Source organism: Genypterus blacodes, unplaced genomic scaffold (genome assembly GCF_046128005.1).
Source record: "Genypterus blacodes isolate CSIRO-AG114 ecotype Tasmania unplaced genomic scaffold, CSIRO-AGI_Gbla_v1 ptg000044l_1, whole genome shotgun sequence".
Lineage (NCBI taxonomy): Eukaryota > Metazoa > Chordata > Actinopteri > Ophidiiformes > Ophidiidae > Genypterus > Genypterus blacodes.
In genome coordinates this window covers 6,187,069-6,203,137 of record NW_027466857.1, presented here as the reverse complement: position 1 = coordinate 6,203,137, position 16,069 = coordinate 6,187,069, and the positions used below count along the sequence as shown (strand labels likewise).

The 16,069-nt window shown below is 40.8% G+C and overlaps 1 protein-coding gene across 1 annotated transcript in view; it reads left to right on the top strand.

The window, feature by feature from the left end:
• Positions 1-252: 252 nt before the first annotated feature.
• The window catches only part of LOC142999642 (uncharacterized), a 141,591-nt gene continuing 125,774 nt past the window's right edge, over positions 253-16,069 (top strand). Inside the window, exons 1-4 of the mRNA XM_076149263.1 lie at positions 253-346; positions 523-867; positions 986-1,342; positions 1,424-1,534. Of these exons, the coding sequence (XP_076005378.1) occupies positions 304-346; positions 523-867; positions 986-1,342; positions 1,424-1,534 (856 nt within the window). The 5' untranslated portion in view covers positions 253-303. The remainder of the gene's footprint in view (positions 347-522; positions 868-985; positions 1,343-1,423; positions 1,535-16,069) is intronic.

The following is a 16,069-nucleotide window of genomic DNA, read 5'->3' as shown; positions in this document are numbered from 1 at the left end:
ACATGGTTATGATGACTTTGCTGATGAGAAGCGAAGAAATTCTTGCTCAGAGTTGTATTACATGGAAATACCATATTGTGTTATAATTCAAAGAACAAAACTGTACAGTTTAGATTGGCATAAATGAGATCTGGGATGTATTCTATACATATATAGAATACATATTCTATATTTCTATGTAAATGTAAGAGGAAGTGTGGTTTCTATCGTCCAGCCAATCCCTTTGTAAACCTTGATCCCCTTGTGTCTAAAGCTTCTCCTTCAGTGGAAAGGCATCAGTTGTGGTGGTGTTGCTGTGCCGCGATGATTGAAAGACCGTTTGCTTTTCTTCTTTTAATGACAATATGTAAGTACAAGTCTTTTATTGCAGAAGAAGAAACACCTGTTTGTACTAAGCTCTATGTGAAAACTTTTTTATATTAGACAAATTATACAGTATTTGATGGTTGATGACAGAAATATCTCTTTTTTTAAAAACCTTTCCTGTACATTTATTTTACTTTCAATGTCTCTTCTCTTCAGGCTTAACTCACACTTTAGAGGTTCCTCGTCCAATCCCTTTGAGTGTGGCTGAACTTGGTGACAGCATTACTCTGCAGTGTCCAGTCTCTGAGGGGAGAGATAGATTCTTATACTGGTATAAGCAGTCTGTGGGTTATTTGCTCCAAACTGTTGCAAAAGTGAGCTATGACAAAATAAATCTCCTTGGAGAATTTGAAAACTCTCGTTTTACAATCACAAAGGAGGTTTCTCAGTATTTTCTTGTCATCACAAATGTGCGCAAAGAAGATGAAGCAGCATACCTCTGCCAAACTGGAACTGCATATGACCAGAGTTTTGTTAACGGGACATTTCTGACTGTGAATGGTAAAGTATATTATCAATTTGTGGTTCCATCAATAATCACTAACTTCTACCACCATGCTAAGATATTGATATTGAATTTCACAATAAAATGCTTTTGCTTTTTTCACTGGACACTCAGATTACGATCTGCAAAAGTCTGTCTACGTGAAACAAGACCCAGAGACCAAGTCTGTCCAGCTGGGCGACCCAGTGTCTCTCCAGTGTTCACTTCTCTTCAGGAACCAAGAGAACAGAACTGAGTGTCCAGATAAACGCAGAGTGTCCTGGTTCAGATCTGGAAAATCCCACCCGGGCCTTGTTTACACTCACTGGAACAGTAGTGCTGACTGTGTGGAGAGTCCTTCTTCTCAAAGGAGCTGTGTCTACACTCTGCCTAAACATATACGGAGCTCCTCTGATGCTGGGACTTACTACTGTGCTGTGGCCACATGTGGAGAGATCCTGTTTGGTGATGGGACCAGAGTGGAAGCAGAAGGTAACTCCATTCTTAATAAGGACGACATTCTGCACAAAGTAAACAATTATTCATTTCCACTGTCTGTTCCTCTTGTTTCAGCAAAGCACAATGGGATTCTGTTTGTTTTCTCTGCTTATGCGGCCATAAGTGTGATTGTCATAGCTGCCCTCATTCACGCCATCAAGACAAAAGCATGTGACTGCTGCAAAGGTATTTCTCTACTCACTGTTGCTTTTATGCCAGTAGATTCACTGTAACAGTCAACATAACTATTGAATCATTATTCACAACTGTTTTTTTCCCATTCTTATTTCATAACCCAAAACTGCAAACAAATACTGCAGCAGCCAGAGGTGATCAATGGAGTCAGCAGGTAGGGAATAGATCAATAAAGTTGTTGCTATGACTTCTACTACTTCTACTGCATGACATGTATGTGCTGTATTTCCATAGAGAGACATGAGGGATTACTCTGCAGTCGTCTTTGCCGTGAAGAAAACTGCAAGCAGAGATGTAAAAGCAGCAGAGCGAGATCAGATCTATGCTGCAGTCAGAGCTTTTGGACTGGATTAGCAGGTCAAACAGTGGATTACTCAGGAGCAATAACTGCACTCTCTTCTATCACTGTCTGAATTAAAAATCAAAGCATCTCATTGTCAACTCATGTTTATGTTCAAATATTTTGTGGGACATTTGTGACCATATATCAATAAAGTTCGATTGACTCTGATCCACCACTTTGTATTGAACTTTTATTTCATTTTAGTATTAGAAACAAATCCATAAAAAGCCAATAATACATGAACTTCAAACAGTGACTGTATTTCCTGATTCTGCACATTAGTTCTTTTGTCCTGTTTGCTCTGCTTTGCTCATTTGTCTTATAACTTAACAGTGATACAAATGTAGCTAAAAAAAAACTGAAGGCGTAATCAGAAGAGGAAACAAGAAGCTGAGCCTTGGGGGCTCTGTGGTGAGACTCTGCTCAGTCTACACAAAGGGCCGGTGTGGTGTCGTGGGGTGTGTTTTCACATCAGAGTACACACTTTAACAAAATTCTGAGACGAGATGAACAAATGTGATTGACATGAAAGCCTCGTGAACAAGAATGCTGAATGGAAAATATGACATAACCGATACATACATGCAATAACAAAAACGTTGGATTGGAATAACGCCATTGACACAAACATGTGAATTGCAACTAGTTCTTGGATCAAGCTTGGTTTATATAAAAAATATTAACATAAACTAATTGACAAATTAGATTCATATTGCCAAGTATATGCTGCATGGAATTATCCGCATCAACACACACACAAAAATTCAGCTTAATGGAATAATGCTAATATGCATTAATGAGGGAAATGCAACATCACGTACTTGTTTCCACTCTGGTCCCATCACCAAACAGGATCTCTCCACATGTGGCCACAGCACAGTAGTAAGTCCCAGCATCAGAGGAGCTCCGTATATGTTTAGGCAGAGTGTAGACACAGCTCCTTTGAGAAGGAGGACTCGCTCTACAGTCAGCACTACTGTTCCAGTGAGTGTAAACGAGGTCCGGGTGGGACCTCGGGTGGGACCTCGTTTCCGATCTAAACCAGGACACTCTGCGTTTATCTGGACACTCAGTTCTGTTCTCTTGGTTCCTGGAGAGAAGCGAACATCCATACATTCATATAAGAATTCAATATTAATCTATTTTCTATGGTTGCACTTCACTTCTAATTACCTTCATGTCCAAGGACTCTAGTCTGGACGTGAAGCTGAAGTCCAAATTGGCGGATGGTCAACAAACTGAAGAGTGACCTCATCACAGCTTGTGACAGGCCAGCAACTAAACAGAGGCACTGTTGAAGTGCCAGGAAGTGGCAGTGGAGTTAATGTCAGGAAGTGGTGTGAGCTTTTTTTCAACCCTTTAGACAAGGTTAAACAGATTAGACAACAGTAGTATTCATAAACAATAAAAATTGATTATTAGGGGCAGGAGACAAACTCTCCCACACACTAACATTACTTGTGTGAGCAAACCTTGATCTATTATAAAGATATGGTTGTCACTCATTAAGGTCTTTTTAAGGCTCTATATTTACATGAGTTAATGGTGAAAAGGTCTGGCAAAAAGATGTGGAAACATGGATTCTATCATTATAAATTTCAAATACGAACTAGCCTGTTTATAGTCTAATACTCACTGTGGGCAAGACACTATGTAAGTCTCACATACTGTCGTGTCTGATTGTGTGATGGTTCACACAATATTGTCTCTGCTCTTGCACCTGGTTACATTAGTGACAGGGGACAATGCTTAGCTGTGGAATCACATTCATATGATTGAGATGGAGCACAGTCTCATGTGGACAGGTCATATTCAACTAAGATAAAAACTAAAGCAAGCAGGTAAACTAAATGAATCCTGCTGAAGCCTCCCCACCCTGTTGTACTTTACCCCACATCCTGTTGATGCCTATACACAGATCTATTCTGAGGAAACACACTTGGTGGTCGGCCAGAGGTGAAAGAGATGGCCAACCACAGCATACATGTACAAGCGTAGCTGCTGCATGTGGCTTTGCTATTTGTTTCCATGGCAGATCAATTGAGTTTTGACTTCAACACTGTACAACTTTGTAAAGTAATTTCGGCCACTAGTTCTGAAAAACAAGCAACACGCAAGAGCGAACGCATTGACAAAGAAAAGCTGAAACGTGGGTCATCCCCAAGAGCTGAAGCCGGAAAGTTCACTGCGCGCGCACACACACACACACACACACACACACACACACACACACACACACACACACACACACACACACACACACACACACACACACACACACACACACACACACACACACACACACACACACACACACACACACACACACACACACACACACACACACACACACACACACACACACACACACACACACGGCCCCGTGTTATCAAATACCGGTACAGGTGCCGGTATATATACACCGATATATACAGTATATGCTGGTTGATATGACGATGTATATATGCTGGTTTTATATATCCCCGGCACCGGGCCCCATGTTATTAAACACCGGTACCGGTAGAAGTCATTAACAGCTGTCAGTCAATCAAACTTTATACATTGATATATGGTCACAAATGTCCTACAAAATATTTGAACATTAACATTATGAGTTGGCAATAAAATGCTTCGATTTGAAATTCAGACAGTGATAGAAGAGAGAGAGAGAATAAGGTTTGTAGCAGAATATTTGCAGTTAAAAGCCTGTTGGATTGAAGACTATCTGGTAAATGCTTGTTTTGGGGCACCTTTTCCTGGTAATGTCATCGGTCTTGTGACGTCACCGTCACCTGAAGGCCAGCACTACCTTTTCTTCGTTTTTTTCATTCTGCTAGTTGTAGCGAGGTGAATGTTACACATATGATAACTGATTGTAGAATCGAGTACACAAGCATATACATAGTAGAGTAATTGCTGCCGAGTAATCCACTGTTTGACCTGCTAATCCAGTTCAAGAGCTCTGACTGCAGCGTAGATCTGATCTCGCTCTGCTGCTTTTACATCTCTGCTTGCAGTTTTCTTCACAGCAAAGACGACTGCAGAATAATCTCTCATGTCTTTCTATGGAAATACAGCAGATACATGTCTAAGTAGAAATAGCAGAAGTCATTGCTTCAATTTGTATCAATCTATTTACGGGGGCGGCAGTAGCTCAGTCTGCTGGGTCGACAGCTGGGAACCGGAGGGTCGTCGGTTCGAGTCCCCTGTGTGGACCAAGCAAGCAGACTGGTAGCTGGTGAGTTGCCAGTTTGCCTCCAGAGCACTGCCGAGGTGCACATGAGCAAGGCACTGAACCCCCAACTGCTCCATGGGCGCCGAAAAATGGCTGCCCTGCACCCCCTCTGTAATGCGTAATGCATGTGTTTGTGTGTGTGATATGTAAGAGGGGGTGCAAGATAAATTTCAATTGCATGTAATTTGTGCGTGAATTGCATGCAACATGATAAATAAACTTAATCTTACTTTCCTTACCTGCTGACTCCATTGATCACCTCTGGCTGCTGTAATGTCAGGGCCAGGTACCCTTGGTAAGCCAAAATCCAATGTGGTAGTGATTGCTAAAACTTCAGGCAGATTTCCAGTCACAAGCTTCATCCACATTAACACTCCTGACAGTGCAGAGTTGCGTGTACATGTTAGAGTCACATCGTCTCCAGCACCAACAGTTTTTGTCACAAAGCTTTGACCGTCTGATCCTGAAAAACAAATTAAATACAGAGTAGTAAATAACAAAGATTTTATAAACTGTACATCACCACCTGTTTAACTGTACAAGGAAAGAACATTTCTAATATATATAATATAGCAACATATAAGTTCTACATTTACCGACTTACTTATTTGAGAGTACAAGCGCTATGCACAATTCAATAAGCATTGTTTGGTTGATCCACAGCACACAGTGGTTAAATTGGAATGTGCTGCAAGACGATTATTGTCAATGAGACTTTATCAAAGGGGAGGGAGCAATCAGAAGGGAGGGAGCAACTTATCAATCTGATTGGCTGCTTTCTTCAGTGTATTAAACATACAGGCTGTAGTTGCAATGCTTAATATCAGCTCAGTGTTTCTTCAGGCTTGTGCTTTTGTGTTTATTCATGCTGGGTGAAACCCTTTATAAGTCTCAAATACTATTGTGTCCGAGCAGAATCTCATGTCCACGTGTAGTATTTAATAAAGATAAAACTAAAGCAAACTAACCTTCCCACCCTCTTGTACTTCACCCCACATCCTGTTGATACATGTACACGGACCTATTCTGAGGAAACACTCATGGTGGTTGGCCAGAGGTGAAAGAGATGGCCAACCACAGTTTACAAGTACAAGTGAGCTGCTGCATGTGGCTTTGCTATATGTTTCCATGGCAAACAAACTTGAGTTTCAACATTAGCTTCACACCCTGCTGTGAGATGACACAGTTGAACAAAAAAATCTCTTAAACAAAATATTCTAATAAAGGATTTTGAGAGAAAAATGTGTACTTATAACATAAGAAGGTGAGTGGCTTTGGATCTGTCTAATATTCAGTTACATTAGAAGCATAACGAGCAGGTGGTGCAGGGGTTAAACATTCACCCCCACTGCAGAGACGCATGTTTGTCTCCCTGCAGCACCAACCAAATATACATTACTCATTGTGAATAAACACATTACACATACACACTTATGGAGAGATAAGACAGGAACACATTCAGACCAGAAAGTGAGCAAGAGCTGGTGAGATTGAAACTACTTTGCTCAGTGTTTAAAATATCTGTCGTATCAGTAAAAGTAATTGGTTACAGGTAGAGCAGTACAGATACTCCAATCTAGAGTGATCTAAAATGTCTAGGTGGTGTGATGCAACACATCCAGGTCAGTGGAACAGGCAGACAAGTGGCTGAGAAAGATCGAGGGCTCAGGTTTACCAGGCAAGTTCAAAGTCTGGTAAGAAGTGACTCAGACATCCGTGGAAGGAGTCAAGAGGGGAGTATAATAAACATCTTCACAGGTGGCTTGGAATTTCACCAAGCTGACACATCAGTGGCACAGGCAGAGACATACTGAGGTGGTAACACACTTTAGGGAACATGTGCATGGGGACAATTCCAACCACCCACTTCCAGCAGTAGGGGAAAGCAAACCCAAGGCAAAAGAGAGACATGATCCAAGCCGAGGTCCGACACCTGGAGGAGGAAGGGCAAAGGTCAAGGGCCCTCGAACTTGAATCACAAGAAGCCTGCACTCAGTGGGAGTTGCCAATGTGGAAGACCACATGGCCCATGCTTTGGAGGCTTCCACATCTATTTCCTTCTCTCATCAGTGTTTGGCACTGTCCAAACACCAATGAAGCTCCCCAGGTGGGGAAAGAGTTATGCACTTAGCCAGGGCTAGATATACCAAGAAAAGTTCCTCAGAGTACTGGCTGACAACTTGGAGAAGGTGAGACAAAGGACGGACACATCCATACAGTTCATCAAGTAAGGGGAGAAGCCACCATCCTCCTCTAACAAGACCAAGGAAGGCCTCCTGCAACTGGTACAATCATGGGAGATGAGGGTGGACCTGGGAAGGATACTACACTATCCCAGGCCTTCTTAACATCTCTAAGGCCTGATGTCATCATTTGGTCTAAGCAGGTGAAGAGGATCATCCTGATTGAACTCACGGTCTTGTGGGAAGACAGATGGAAAGAGACCCCCTAAGGAAGGCCACCAAGTACCAGGATCTGGTCCAACAGTGCAGAGACAGAGGATGGCAGGCATGGCTACTTCCAGTGGAGGTTGGCCAAAGGGGTTTCCCCGCACAATCAGCATGGAAGCTGCCTGCAGTCTGGGAATAGCAGGAAGGATCGGGAAGATAGCTGCTCGTAGGTTGGGGGAGGCAGAGGAGCATCTTGCTGGCTCTTGAACAGGAGGGAGGAGTCGAGACAGAAGCCATTAGAAGATTGACAGTGACTGTCCATAACTGACGACCCACCAACTGGAGGACATAGAGGTTCAGGGTCGAATTGTTGAATAGATTTGGACGCCGCCTGATAACATCTTCTCCTGGCCAAAAGCTTCAGTCATAGGCAAGTGACTGAATGTACCCAGCATCAAGACGTATCTAATTAGTGGGAAGACATCTTGTGGGATTAGCAGCCCCAATGCTGGCCTCTTTCTGGGTATTTTGGCCTTCCCTGGTCTTACCCTCAGAAATAGGACTTGGAGTGCTCCTTCAGTCTGCTGGCAGAGCTTCCAGCCATGTATCACTTGAATGTAGCAAGGTAGCTACATCAGACACAGGAGCTGCTGTGTACACCAGCCTCTCACATCCTATAGTTATGTCTCCTCTGTTTTGCATCCGTCAGGATGTGAAACAGACCGGGCGCTTTTGTGCAGACACATCGTCTACACGTTTGTGTAGATGATGTCTGGGTGGGTTTTACCAGAACCAGAACGCACTGCGATAGGGACACAGTTGTGTGACAACATTCACTCTATAAACCTTGATATTTTGCAACCCAAATGCATTTACCACTATGGCCAAAACACAAATGACTTAGATACAACAATTTCATCAAATTTCGTACTGCTAACAGCTTTAGCGTAATACTCATTCTTGCTCGATATCTTGGGTTCATAGATAGAAAGTGAGAAAATGTTTGCAGAGTAGTCTGTTGGTCCAATGCTTATAGTTTGAACAAGGAAGGAAATCACACGAGCTATCCAATGAATATTTTTTGCAACAGTTGCCTAAGATTTACTTTTCCTTGGAAAATCTTTAAAAGGTAGTTGGGATTTCATGTCAGACTCGAATTCCCTTGGGTCTATCTGCATCCATTCACGTAGGCCACGCCCATTTATGTGTAAAAACATTTTCTCTCCTCCTACAATTTTAGCCCAATTATCACAACATTGTACATACGTGTTACATTAATGTCTAAGCCGGACAAAAGACACCCTTTGATCGCTAGGATTGTGCATCGGCGCCTATGTTTGCTTGATGCAAGAGTTCATTCAGTCTTATGTCTTGCCAACAACTGCTGTGGGCGTGTCGCATCTCTCCCAGTAATAATTTGAGAATATAATTATTAGAGTATTTTTGGACAGAAGCTGTAAAAAAAAAAAATCAGAAAGCACAAACTTAATATAAATGCTCCTATGCAGGTCCAGTTGTTGGACTACAGACCTCTTTTTAGCTTAAGAATATTACACACATGAGGCCAAACCACAAAGCCTTAATTCAAGCAGCGTAAGAACAAGTCCCCTTTGTTACTGTGTCTGTACACAATAACAAATAAAAATATATTTGATATAATCCATCAACAATGTGGTAAAATTTTTCCGGACAGACTCCTTTTCTTTTGCAATGCTACACTTGCACCTGTGCTACATTTATGTGCTGAACAAGATGTGTAGACGATGAAGCTATAAATCACATTTTATTAGCAAAACTCTTTCATTCTACAATCAAAATAAAACATGTCATGACCGAACGGTAAAGATCCATTACAATAAAGTGTTAAATCCAATACTTGAGTATGTATTACACTGAGATAGACAGACAGGTTGGTCGGTCCATTGATAGATTTTTTTTGGTAAATTCATTCTAAAAGACTAAAGTATAAATTTACAAAAAGCTCATTTGGCAATATAATTTTGGGTTAAATCATGACTGATTTCATTGGAAAACCTTCACATCAGAGTAGACGCTCTCCTCCCCCGCTGCAGCTGTATCTCTCCTCAGGCCTTTGTCTGGCTTCCTCCTGCCAAACCTTGGTGCTGCATAAACCAAAGAGTCCTCGCCTCTCTATAAGAAAATATGAAACAAAAACCCCAATATAAATAATTTCAGCATATACATATGCATATCTAAATGACAATGAAAAAACATTCATGTCATTTCTATCGTCACATTTCTTACCTGCTGACCTTGCTGATCACTGTTAGTTGTTGCCGTCCGTGAAAAGCAGGCTGGATTATAAAATCACAAAAACAATCACCAAAATGGATGTAATTTCATAGCTGTGTTTAGGGAATAAGTGTTGATATCAATCCAGAGAAGTTGAGTAAATCAAAACCCTTTTTACTACAATGGGGTACGCTTGAGTTTGCTTACCGTCGCCCCAATCAAAACATTTGTTCTTCAGTGCGTAAATGAGAAAAACTACAACGATCAGACTTAGGATCAAAGCAGCAGACAACAGGAACAGAATGGAACTGGTCGTCTGTGGATCTGCATGGCAAGAAAAGAGATAAATAAATGTGAAAGTTGAGTAAGAGTATAATGATTTGATTTTGTTAGTTAAATTGTTTTTCCTGACTGAATAGAATACACAATAGGCAGATTCCTGATTGATATGATAGTCACCTTCAATGTCCAGTTTTCTTCCATTTCCAAACCAAATCTCCCCACATGTGGCCACAGCACAGTAATAAGTCCCAGCATCAGAGGGGCTGACGTTCTTAGAGAAGCTGTAGAAACAACTCTGTACAGGGGGCATGAGGGGCTTGTGACATTCATCACCACTGTTTCCATGAGGGTAAATCAAACTGGGGTTAGATTCATTTGATCCGGCTTTAAACCAGTACACACGGTCTTCTGGACAGGTTTTTTCCTCATAGTAAGTGACTGAACACTGGAGGGTCACAGAGTCTCCTGGACGGACTGGATCAGGTGGGAAAATGACAGCCTTGATATCACGTCCTGGCCCTGGGAAACAAAAACAAAAAACAGGCAATGAAAATGTTCCTACTGTCTCCAATGAAAATGAAATTGTACTGCAGTAAGAACGCATAGTATGAAGCAACATGAAATACATCCAACCTGTGTCCAAAATCCAATCCTGTTAAAAAATAATTTGGGTTTATATTTGAGAAAGCACATCGAACCTTTATTTCTTAATAATTACATCAGTTTTGAAAGATATTACAAACACACAAATTGAGGCAGCCATCATTCAGTGTGATCATGCATGTTATGTGATGAATTTGCTCGCTCAGAAAGTTCATGCCCAGCCTAAACAGAGATTAAAAATTAAACTTCATCATCATCAATCTGTTTACCTTTGACTCTCAGAAGAGTTGCATTCAAAATTGTTATGTTGAGTCCAGCGACTTCTGTACAGTAGTAAAAAGCAGCATCAGTTGTCCTTATATTTTTCATATGAAGAGTAAAGGATTCAGGTTTTTGCTCTACTGTAAAGTCAGGGCCAAGTACTTTGGGTAAGCCGTAATCAAATGTGGTAGTGATTGCTAAGATTTCAGGCAGGTTTCCAGTCACAAGCTTCATCCACATTAACACTCCTGACAGTGCAGAGTTGCGTGTACATGTTAGAGTCACATCGTCTCCAGCACCAACAGTTTTCGTCACAAAGCTTTGACCGCCTGATCCTGAAAAACAAATCAAATACAGAGTAGTAAGTAAGAAAGATTTTATAAACTGTACATCACTACCTGTTTAACTGTACAAGGGAAAACAATGCCTAAGACATAGCAAGCTTGAACATGAACGTTCTACATATACTGTACTTACGGCCAATTGAGAGAACAAGCGCTATGCACAATACAATCAGCATTTTCTGGTTTATTCACAGCACACAGTGGGTAAATTAGAATGTGCTGCAAGACGATTAATGTAAATGAGACTATATCAAAGGGGAGGGAACAATCAGAAGGGAGGGAGCAACTTAACATCAATCTGATTGGCTGCTTTCTTCAGTGTATTAAACATACAGGCTGTAGTGGCAATGCTTAATATCAGCTCAGGGTTTTTAATATACACACGTGACAGTGCTTTCACCATATTTTGTGTGCTTTTGTGTGCTGATGCTTTCACTGTGTTCAATGTCGCCGTTTCAATTGTTGCACTATTTGGTCCAGAACAATTTGCAGGTGGAAGGAGACAATATTCATTCAACCTTTTCATACTCGAATGTGTTGAATAACACAAGTCAAGACTGTAGTTGGGAGGCAGTAGCTCAGTGAGTAGAGCCTCCGCTTGGCAACTGGAGGGTTGCCAGTTCGAGTCCCTGCCGAGGTGCCCCTGAGCAAGGCACCGAACCCTCAATTGCTCCCCCCTCTGCGGAGGGTGGTAATGTAATGTAAGTCGCTTTGGATAAAAGCGTCTGCAAAATGGTCGTAAGACAACATCCCAACAAGCTCAGAATAATAGGATTTAACTTAATATAACATCAAGATGGCCTGTGTGAACTGTGGTTACTACTGTTAGGCCTCTCAGCTTTGACATGTGTATTCTACCTTAACCATCTCCTTACACACTGCTGCCATCTTTTGGCAGGAACAAGCTCTAACAGACCAGCAGCTTTAATCATAATTAACAAGATGTTCGACTAGTTCAGACACTCAGAGATGACAGCAATCACAATCTCATCAGATAAGGAAGATTAAATGTAAATTTATCTCATCAATTTTTATTTCAAGAAGTTCAAAGGATGCAGGAAAAGAAAAACAAAAAGACCAATAACACTTAGAAAAACTAACAATGACCATGTTCACTCACTCATACACTGATGGCAGGGACACACTACGCTCAGCACCAACCAGCACATCAGGAGCAGTGAGAGGTTCAATGTCTTGTTAAGGAACAATGACAGACTGGAACTGAACCAGACAACTGATCCAGAGCCAGGCTGCCCCATGTTGCATCTGAACTCAGACATGGACGTCAGTGGAGTTTCAATGGCAGTTTAACATTCAACATAAGAATCATCCATTAACATCACTCACCCAAATCAGATCCTGACTGAAGAATCAACACCAGTCAATCATTGGTGGTGAAAGCAGATATTTGAAAAAATCTAATTGTGATACAAGCACCAACTTCTGCATGAATATACTTTTGCAACATGAAATTCCAAACTAAGCTCCATATTCAACCAAAAAATGACCTATACAATTTTCAGAACTTCAATCTCCCAATTGTTACATGTATAAATTGTTTTAGGCCACATTTGCAAGGGTAATCCACAACAAACACAAAGCAGACATATAAACACTTACTAGGCATTATTGAAGTAGCTCAAGGTACAAAGGAGGAATCCAGGAACACGACAGCAGAAAACAGGATCCACACCAGGAGAAAACAAGAAACAGGGCCCATAACTGGAACAACAGAACAAGATAACAACACAAACTGGCAAAGGGTAACACAAAATGGAGTCTAAACACACTTGGACAACTGATGGCTAGACAAAGACATGTGACAGGAGGTGAACATGAACAAAGGGAAACCAATGAGACACAGGTGAAACCAATAAGGGAGGGGGGGCAACAATCATCAAGGGCAAAGACATGAGAACAGAGGGGAGAACAAAATAAAACAGGAAACCAGACAAACGCAAGTATCATGAAAGCTCACACTTACAGACAGATAGATAGAGAGAGAGACTGAAAGTTTAGACATTATTGACTGACTACAGGAGATTTTGTGAAATTAGCTATGAAATGCCATGTAAATAAAGCTTGTTTATCCATATAAATATACATATCCATTAGATTTGGACATGAATATTATGTCCTACATTCATTGCTGTCTGTTTCCCATGCAGTCTGAACTCTCCCCCTGTAACTACATGCAGAAGTCATGTTAAGCTGCAAAGTTAATGTAAAACACTTGGCCTGGCTCTCCTGTACTGGCTCACCCTGTCAGTTCAGGTGCCACTATCTAACTACACCATCTGTGTTATTGATGCTGGGCTCTTTAGATTGTATTTGGAAATGTAATCTTCACCATGAACACGTCTATTCATATCCATTTTGGATCACCAAAAATTCACAATTTAAGCTTTAGAAATGTGGAAAACATTTCTTTACACAGACAGGAAATGTTTCTCGCATCTGCTTCATTTCATCATATCTCTTTTATTGAAGACTTCACTCAAGCTATTAGTTAGTTACAAAGGTACAGTATCACCAAAGGCCAAACTATTACATTAGGTCATTTTGCAGAACAATGTAACAGGAAAATTTGATCTTCTGTGCTGAAGTAATGAGACTCCACCTTAAGTTCTGACTCTAGCGTAGGTGCTTTCTGCCTCAGCGGCTCTCACAGGCCTTTCTCTTGCATCACCAAAGTTCCTCCTGGTGAAGTTTGGTGCAGAATAAACCAACAGGTCCTCATCTCTCTGAGGAAATACAGACACATGTTATCAGAGTGAAGAACTTACACACAGAAACCCCACCCAAAGTTAGCAGGTCAACTGTCAACTCAGAGTCTACTGTTGCTATTTCAGTCACGCAAGAATGGAGTTTAACGAAAGCATGTAAGTAACCTCAATAATTGTTTTGTGAAAGAAATATTTAATAACTGGGTCTGAGGGGTTAAATGGTTCCTTCCATCTTCCATCAACATGTAATAACATGACAAAATTTGTATTTGAGAGATTCTCTTTAAATTTTAGTGTGTGCCTATTTTAGTCATTGACAATCATAGTATTTGACAATATTTTAACGTTTATTAGGATTTTAATGTCCAGCTCTGGACATCAAATGACAAACCCCAAAATCTCAAGTTAATGTCAAACAATTATTGTCCCTTTGAAAGTAAACTATTACTACTTTGAAATAAATATATTGTATTTCTCACCTGCTGACTTTGCTGATCAGCACCGAATGTTGCAGCTGGAATATAAAATGAACAAGCAGTCAGTAATAATACTACAAGTATTCAAGGTTCATTGCTCGATTTACTGAAGACATTAAACCAATTTAGTTCCTACAAAATACTGTTAGAGTGTGTGTGTGTGTGTGTGTGTGTGTGTGTGTGTGTGTGTGTGTGTGTGTGTGTGTGAACTCTCTTACCTTTGCAGCAGTGACGTGTTTTTTTCTTCATGTTGTAAATGAGGAGAGCGATCACAATCAAATTAACGGCCAAAGCAGCAGATATCAGTGGCACCATCATATTGACCTCAAATGCCTGCGTGCTGCTTCCTACAATGAAAATTCACAATGAGTAAAGTATAAGGACAATATAAGTTTGCCTTTTGATGATATTTAGATAGTTATATAAACTTCAGTGTATATGACTCAGTATACACATATATCGCCATTTTTCCAATTAACAGAAAAATGTATTTACCTTCAGGGTTCAGTTTTGTTGCATTTCCAAACCAAATCTCCCCACATGAGGCCACAGCACAGTAATAAGTCCCAGCCTCAGAGGAGCTGACGTGCTTAGAGATGTTGTAGACACAACTCTGTGGAGAGCCTCTCTCAACACGTCTCTCACACTCATCACTACTGTTACCATGAGCATGAATGAAACTGGGATGAGATCCATCTGATCTGGCTCTGAACCAGAACACACTGTCCTCTCCTGGACAGAGTTTGTCCTCAGAATCAATGAGGACCGAACACTGGAGAGTCACTGAGTCTCCTGGACGGGCTTGATCAGATGGAAACGTCTGAATGTCGACAGTGATATACGGATCTGCTCCTGGGTCAAACAATACAAGAGAAACTCACTTCAATAGAATTCTTAAGGAATTCCTGGAGACATGTTAGAGTCTCACATAACATTAAAACAGAAACATGTTACGATTTAAATGACAAAAAGGTCAACATCTGAGCAGGTTTACATTTTAACGAAAGCGGTTCTTGCCTTTTACAAGAAATGTAATTTCTGTGTTTACCTTCGATTTTTAGAAATGTTGCATTCAAAACTGTCATGTCGAGGTCTTTTGTTTTTACACAGCAGTAAACTCCAGAATCACTCATCTCTGTTTCATTAATATGCAGAAAAAAGCTTCCAGGTTCTTGTTTTGTTGTAAAGCGAAGTGTTGAATGAACAACTTCAGAATCAAAAGCAAATGCTCTTCCTAAAACTTCAGGAAATTGTCCATAAGCAAGTCTGATCCAGAATAAGCTTGCTAGATTCCAAGACTTATCCCGGATACAAGTTAAGGTCACAGGTTCTCCAACTCGAACAGTTTTTGTGTCAAAACTCGGAGCATCTTTGCATTCTGTAAAACAAATGAAACACACGCTGTGATTAAGGAGCAACATTTAACCAAATTCATTCAAAATTACAGTAATTGAAATACATTTGTAGTCAAATCTTTTCCCATACTTACGCCCAGTTCTGAGAATGAGAATGATAGAAAGTATAACCAGCATCCTCTGATTGATTTTCTTCAAACTGCACTGACAGATGATTCATGTTTGATGTGTTAATATCAAATGGGAGGGAACAATCTC